The sequence below is a fragment of the Merops nubicus genome, unplaced genomic scaffold (assembly GCF_000691845.1).
Source record: "Merops nubicus isolate BGI_N331 unplaced genomic scaffold, ASM69184v1 scaffold45778, whole genome shotgun sequence".
Taxonomy (NCBI): domain Eukaryota; kingdom Metazoa; phylum Chordata; class Aves; order Coraciiformes; family Meropidae; genus Merops; species Merops nubicus.
This window is the reverse complement of record NW_008624682.1, coordinates 1,085-9,095: the sequence shown is the minus strand read 5'-3', so window position 1 is coordinate 9,095 and position 8,011 is coordinate 1,085. Positions and strand designations below refer to the sequence as shown.

At 44.1% G+C, this 8,011-nt stretch overlaps 1 protein-coding gene across 1 annotated transcript in view; it reads right to left on the bottom strand.

Moving 5' to 3' along the window:
- Positions 1-7,483, bottom strand: part of LOC103777862 (ral GTPase-activating protein subunit beta) — a gene marked incomplete at both ends in the record, with an annotated part of 20,735 nt that extends 13,252 nt beyond the window's left edge. Inside the window, 4 exons of the mRNA XM_008945424.1 lie at positions 1,951-2,129; positions 3,273-3,404; positions 6,454-6,640; positions 7,279-7,483. Of these exons, the coding sequence (XP_008943672.1) occupies positions 1,951-2,129; positions 3,273-3,404; positions 6,454-6,640; positions 7,279-7,483 (703 nt within the window). The remainder of the gene's footprint in view (positions 1-1,950; positions 2,130-3,272; positions 3,405-6,453; positions 6,641-7,278) is intronic.
- Positions 7,484-8,011: the final 528 nt, after the last annotated feature.

Here is an 8,011-nt window from a genome sequence, read left to right as displayed (position 1 = left end):
AGCTCATGTAGACAGCAAAGCTCCTGGCATGCTGACAGGAGAGTCTGGGCTGCTGGGCCCCACAGAAGCACTGCACACCAGCCAGCGTGGACAACCTCAACCTCAGATACCATCATCCCCCTCAGCCCCCACCTCCAGACAAGGAATTGTGTAGTGGTCACTGTCACCTCAGTGGGAATGCAGGCTCAGGCAGCCAGATGCACAACACGGAAAGTTCTACCACATCATTAGTAGGTGAGAAGTCCCAGATAAGAACCCCAGATTACTTTTAAGGTCAAGAGGAATTCACTACAACAGCCATCCCCACAGAGGTGCATGCACTGTGCAAGGCTAACAGCTGCTCAGCTTCTTCCTCTGCCTCCTCTGTCAGATGCCCCTCTCACAAGTCTGACATTACAAACTATTTTCTTTACTGAAAATAAACAACCACAAAAAATTCACTAACCACACTTCCACAAAAACCTTGGAAATAGTATGTTTTTTCCTCAATACATACTATATTTAAAAGCTTAAAAATTAATTCAGAGTACACAGCCAGTAAAGGACACTTCAGAGGAACACCTTTACCAATGCTCAGCTGAATTTTTTTTTTAAATGATTGTTTCAGTGCAGCCCAACAAAACCTGTTATCATGGGGAGGAAGGTAGAGCTTGACAGAGTAACACAAGGAGGTTCTCGTAAGGTTAGGCCATACATTGCCTATATACAATCCTCCCTTAACAAATTATGGTATTATTTGACAGACTGATGAATATTTTAAATCTCACATCTGATATTAGTAAAAAGTAACCATTAAAATTTCTTAAAATTGGTGGCAAGACATCTGGAAGAACACAGTGGACACAAAAGGTTTCAAGATTCAACATCACAGCTTAAGAAAAATGACCATTTGCTCTTTTACATCACTTTTTAAACAAAGCTATTCCTACAAAAGCCAAATCTATAGTGACAAGAATTTGTTTGCAATGGGGAGTAAAGTTCTAACGAAGATTTCCTGGAAATATTTTTAAAGAAACACAGAATGTATTTCTAGTAACGAGCATCTTATAACTCAGTGAGAGAGGGGGATCTTAAGGTGCTTTCCTTACAAGGACTAAACTCTTCAGGTTTTTCCAAAAGACAAACAACCTGTACAAGCTGACAGTCTAATTCCACAGCCAATTTTTTTTTTCCTGAACACAGCTTCTGTCTCTGCTCAAGCCTCCTGCAGTCCCAGATCAGCTCACACTTCTGGCAGATGACAACATTTCTTTGCATACATTTATGCAAAAAAGCGGCAGGAGCCAGGCAGCTCCTCGGAGGTACAGCAGCATCTTCTCTCTGAAGATGTTTCATAAGCCTGAAGCATACTGAGAATAATGCTTCAGATTTCAGGTGCTATACAGTGTTACTAAAACTCACCAGCCAGAGCTTACATCTGCTCTACCTTTCAGTCAGACTTGAGCTACTTGATTGGCAGCAGACACAACGAAACAACTTCTCAGCAGAGCTAGACACACACTGACCATGGCCTGAGGCTGGCACCTGTTGTAAGGATCTGAAGGTGACAGCCAAAGTGCAGCACCTTGGAGAAACCAGCACCACACACAGCTGCTGCCACAGAGTTTATAAACAAGAGGTCAGTGCTCACAACATGCCAGAAGCATAGTGCTTGCACTGTTGATGAGACAAAAAGAGAAAGAGGCCTTGTTTGGGGAAGAGATGGACAGTTTTGTTTTAGACTTCATATTTATCTGCTTTGTATTTGAAACTAAGGCCATCCACAACTTCATGCATTCAAGTACTATTATTGTGTATACAGATGGTCAGTTAAAAGTGACCTGAGGCCCCTTCTCTGTCAATTCCAGGATACACTTGCTAATGATAAATTGTTATGGAAGACAGATTTAAAGAGAATAAAATAATGAAGTTACTATTCCTAGCTGTTCACAGGTGAGACAAAAGAATTACCTAGGAATGCATCCACTAAACAGCTGATCCCACGCATGGCACGGAAGAATATTTGAGGCAGATGTTTAAGGCAGGGGTACTGATTCAGTTCTTGAGTCATCCCACTCACATTCAGAAACTGCTCCTGAAATTTTGGGGTTGAGCTAATAATGGCTGGGTTACTCAAATCCACAGGATTACTGCAAACAAAACCAGCAAAATATATTTTAGTCAGAGCAAGAACAGCTGTAAGGATTTTAAAAATACTTAGATGCAATAGTTTAGAGGCATTTAAATAGCAACACAACAGAACATCAAATATCAATATTTTTTTGCATTTATTCCACCACAGGAAGTAAATTTTCACTTCCCAGGTTGGCAGTACTTAATTTCAAATATTACCCAAATAGACTGAAAAATTTTATTATGATCCAATGAACCAGAGCATACACTTGATAGAATAATCCCACCATTGCAGTAATACTATTTGTGAGAGCTTTTAAACTCATTTTAGGAGGTCCTTACATTGTTAAAACTATTCCCAAAAGGTAAGCAATGAATTAAATATTGCCAGCAAACAGTGACAAGACAGGAAATGGGCTGGAAAATTTCAGCAGTTTTTCCTGACTGATAGAATCATGTAGCAGCAGTTCCAGATTAAAAGAGTAAAGGAATTGAGACTTCACTACCACAAAAAAAAAAAAAAAAGAAGAGGTTTGGGTTTTCTTTTTAGCTTAGTCAAGACACAGCTTTTAAACAATCTAGTGTTTATCTAGCTTTAGTTAATAAATAATGTTTTATATGAGAAGTTTAATGTTCTGCCCATTCAGAATAGTGCAATGCCATTCCCAAGAATCTTTACAACCAAGCATGCCACTCAAATACATGACAGAACCAAGGCAGAGTCACACGGATGTTAAAGTTAACCATGTAGCTTTCTTCATAAAAACAAAGATAGGCACATTTTTAAAATAATTTAATACCCTGGAGAACCAAAGGAAGTAATGGACATCTCTGGGAGTTATTGTTCTGCTCTTCCTGTTTGCTATCTCAGAAAAACAAAGTTGTATCACAGTCTTGTTTTTCAGATGCTTCAAAATGCCAAATAGCTATGAACTTTTTCATTAAATGGACCAGTTCACATTCCAAAAGAGTCAAAGAGTTCAAAGTTGAACAACCCACTTTCAATCTTGCCCTGAACTGCTGGAGGGCACTGGTACAAGTCTCTGTACTTTATTCTAAGTGCTTAACCTCAGCATCCTCCAGATGAATTTTTCCTTTGTCATGTAGATTTGTAGAAATGATGGAAAAATACAAAAAATGGGTGGCTGTAATTACAATACCTCAGCATATGTAAAAAGCGAAACCAAGTTTGTGCCACGCACTCGTTATCCATCTCAGGAGGAATCAGACCAGCATCCTCATCAGGGATCTTGAACGGGGGAAAGGAAGGGCCGTACGTGAAACGCAGCAATCTAGAGAGCAAGCCAGACACCTGTCAGTGAACAGTCCCCAAAGACTTAACGGTGCATTTGAGCCTCTAAGTAAGCAGCAGTCCACAGGTGAGCCCACAAGCAACAGCCCAAGGCCCCAAGTATTCCCAGAGACCCCCATTTACACAAGCATTCGGCCCTCCCACAGCTTTGAAGGGTACGTGCCTTGGAGCCTGCCCAAAGGCCCAGGCAAATCCAAGAGCTGTTGGGGCCCAAGCCCCACAGCAGCTCTGGGGCTGCTGAGCCCCGAGGGTCACCAGTTAACACTGGCACATGCAGCACTGGCAAGATGTTGTATAAGAAGGGGGTCCTTATCCCCAAGGCTCTTTAGCTAACATGTCCAATGACACCAACAGGTCACGTTAGGTTACAGGAGTAAATTCCAGGTTATTGATGGCTGACAGTTTACACCAGCACACTGAGCAACACTCGGTGCCATCCTCCAAGCAGCACGGGACTTGCAGTCCAGAGTAGCAAGCTCTTGAAAAAAGATGCATTATTTTTTGGAGAAGCCAGAAGCTGCAGAACAGCAAAGAGGAAACCCACAGAGGGCTTCACAGCAACACAGTAGCATCAGGACAATGGCTTAGACAAATGGAGATCTTTCTCTAGAAGAGTTGTAACTCCCTGACCAGCCCCAATAAGCTTCACTGAGCCACTGCTCTGATTTGGCTGCTGCTTCATCTCCAGCTTTGTGGGTTTACAGATCAATTTTCCCAATAACAATCTTGCTGTTCTCGAAAGGATGGAAGAGATCCAAGTTGCACCTTCTCAATCTCTCTGTGTTCCCAGCAACCAGTTTTTATCTTTCTTTCCCTTTTTTTTCCCTAAGTCAAACTCACTTTTAGCACCATTTCTTGCTTCAGTTATCACACAGTTATCACTTATTTCTAAGCTTGTAATGGACAAGAAATGTCCCATTCACCATTGCCCACTTATAAGGCCAGATAGTGTTATAAAGTCATTACAACTGGGAGAAAGGGGAGGAGAGCAGTCTATGGGTGACTCCTAAACTCCACTTCACTCCAATGCTGGGCACTACAGCAGCTTCCAGCCAACTAATGCAGAAGACACCCAAAGCATGTTTGCACTCTCAGCCTATCACAGTAACTAACTTGGACAGGAAAGCAAATGAGCTTTAGGGCTCCTTCAGGTCCAAACCAGAGTGCACATGCCTGTACCAGGCAGTAGCTCCTTCCAGCAGCCACACTTATGCCCCAGCACCCATCTACATTCAGTGCCCCAGAGGCAGCACCCCACAGTGGGTTTCTGCTGAGCAGCACCCAGCTCTGACACACCCAGCAGAGTCTGGGCACCCCCCATGCAAAGCCATGTCCCACACCTGCTCTGCAGTGGGCTGCACTCCTTCACCATCCTCCCCTGTGAGCTGCAGGAAATCATCTTTTCCAGGAACACGGCTGAATCTTAACTGAAACCTGGGACAATCTGAAGAATGGCTGAAGACAGAAACAAACTGTTTCCACACACCCAAGCCTGTTACAACAGATTCCCAGCAGCCCAGAGGGGCAAAGCAGTGCCTGGTGCCAGGGCCTCCCAGGGAACTCCGCCGCGCCGTCGCACAGTGGGTCCTGCCAACCCTGCCCACCTGCACACCTTTCCCAGCAGAGCTCTCCACACCATTCTGCAATGTTTCCTCTCAGCTTCCTGCTAACAACCCAACTCAGAAAACAGTTTACCAAAACAACACTGTAACTGTTTGAGGCTGGAGCTTCAATGAAGTGTTAAAAGTGCAGCTTAAAATACCACTGAGCTCAGAGCCTCAGAGGAATTCCACGTTTTATGTATTAAGTAGTAGGCAACATTAGTGAGGAGCAGACTAAGACACTGCAGAAAGCCTGCAGCTTACTGTGCATCAACAGGACTAATGGTTAGTCAGCAGTGGAAGATAGTGTGGGCCTAGTGCATGGGGCAGAACACCAACGTGTGTTTTGAGAGGGAGCTGTTCTTTTCAGATCAGTGAATCATAAAATGTTTTCTGTTACGCAACGCTACATCTAATGAGCTAAAAATAGCTAAGGAAGCAGCGTGGGAAATACACAGAGCTTGTATTGCAGCTTTATTTCCCACAGGTTTAACAAATAGCTGCATAACCTGGGAAAAAAAAAAAGAAAAAAAATCTATCCACACTTGGAATTTTGACAGGTAATTCAAAAGCAGAATTTTTCAGAGTTAAAATAATTCCTTGCAGAAAAGTGTACTACTGAACTTTTCACAGCACAGCACTTTTAACACATCTTTGAACTTTCATAGAAATGGTTGACATCTCAGGAGAGCTGGGAGGAATAGATCCAGACCCCTGCTCCTCACCAGTTAATTTAGTTCTTTCTTCCAAGAGACTGAGATTTGTCCTGTAAAGGCTTCACACCACAAAATCCCCATTATTAAGGGTACTGAGACTCCCCTCACTGTTCAGGGTCTCCTACTGCAGCTCACACCTCCTCACCCTTCCCATGCCCAGCACAGCCTGGTGCAGCTCTCCTCTGACACTCCCTGGAGGAGAGGGCCACTGGCCCAGGAGAGCCTGTAGCCTGGCTCTGGCCTGGCGCCAGGCAGCTACAGCACAGCCTCAGCTCTGCAGGACAGGAGGGGCAGGGGCCAGGAGCCACCTCCAACAGCAACACGCAGGGGTAACAAGCACCTAATAATAGGGTGGTGACTGCTGTTAGACACACGGGCTGCTATGCTGTGCCAATATTCATGACTCCTCCTTCACGGGACATGAGGAGGAGCCCCAGTGATGGAGACCAGCAACACACACTGCCAAGTGCCAGAGATCAGAGAGACGCCGAGATGACCCGAGAACAGAGCTGAGCCAGTTCAGACCTTCACCTGTGGGACAGTCACACATGCAAACAGTAAAACCCAAGGACAACAGCCAGATCTCTCCCTTTGTTTTGCCTGTTGAATTTGGAATGCTGTGCATCCCACACGGAAGCAACTCCAGAGAAAAACACACATAACCATGATCAGCCCTGTACAGACGTGTTTATCTCCGTGGGGTTTCTCCTACCTGGAAGTGAGGGCACAGATGACCTTGCTCCACTGCTCAACTACTGCAGGGTGATGTCGCCAGTTGGCCACCATCTCTTTGGCAGTTTTCCAGTAAGGTGGTGTTGGAAAGCACCGTGTGCAAGCCAGTAACCACACCTCAAACAGCACGCCAATTAACTTTTCAGCCAGATTCTCAGCAATGCCACCTTGTAACAGAAAGCAAACATGTCTTTAGTGAGTATTCAATCTAAGTAACTTCAAATATCTCCCCAAGGAGATCTCAATTTAAAAGCATAAAGATTAAGGGTTTTTTTCCCTCATTTTTTAAGACTGACTCCTGATTGCTTCCTACAGCCAATTAGCCTTTTTACAAGACCAAACAACATATAAAGCCCAGCCAAGATACATGTGTCACCAAGGGACACTAGGAATCCACTGATCTTAGGCTGTCTTCCATTGCACTGTACCCATACTGATGTCTCTTTTTAAAAACAGGTACAAACTGACCACACTGTTTTCCAGCAGGCAGGCCAAACAGCATGAGACCCAGGGGGTGTTCAGCAAAACAAACAGGTAACAACCTTGTCTAAAACCATTCACCAGGAACCATTCCTGTACAGTCACTGTTCTGCAAAAACATGTTTAGGACAGGTCTGCTCCAAATCATTCAGCTTTTCTGACAATGCTTTATTTCAGAGTCATGTAGCAGGATTAGGAGTCAGCTGTTGTGCTCTGGTGGCTTCCAAAAGCCTTTAACAGGCATCCCCCACCCCTGCCCCTAGCAACGTCAAGCACAGCCAAAGTTTTTTCCAGTAATTGAATCAAGTGGAAGTTGAATATGAACCTTGCACAGTTGGAGCTGCTAGAAGAGTGTCATTGATCTGGAGAAGAAATAACAACAAAACCTCCCAGGTTTCTCTCGCCATAATTGTCGATTCGCGAGCCAGTTTCTGGACAGCTTTCAAAACCTGCAAGCACAATCTAATCTGACTAGATCCTGGGTCTGGCCTGCAAAAGAAGAAAACAATACTTGAGTGTCTAAACGAGAGCTACGAAGTGACGCACACAATCATCCCAGCTTTGGGCAGTTGCAGGAAGCAACATCAAGATTACTGAACAAGAGCCAAGAGCAGCAGCTCCCGCACTGCTGTGCACCCCGGCTCTCTCCCCAGCTGACCAGCTCTGCCTGAAGGACAAGATGTACCATAACACTGCTCCACAGAGCCAACACTAACTGGAGGAGCCACAATCCTTATCTCAAAGGAATTTATCCTAGACCAGACAATGAGAATGTAGCTGAGACATCAATAATTGTTACATATGTAATTCAGAAGGAAGGTGGCAAAATTAGGAGAAAATATGTTTGCAAGCTCATTTAAATGCTTCCTAGATCTCTTCTTGTTCTCAAATGTAGATCAAGCTCCTACCCCCAATTCCTTGGATTTAGAAAAAAAAAAATCTAGAAGAGGGTCATTAATTATGGAAATCAGTCTAAAGGAAGAGAGTAAGGGAGAAAGGGAACAAGTTGATATCAAGTTTTTTGTTACAGTAACGAGTTCCACACCATCCCTGCTGAG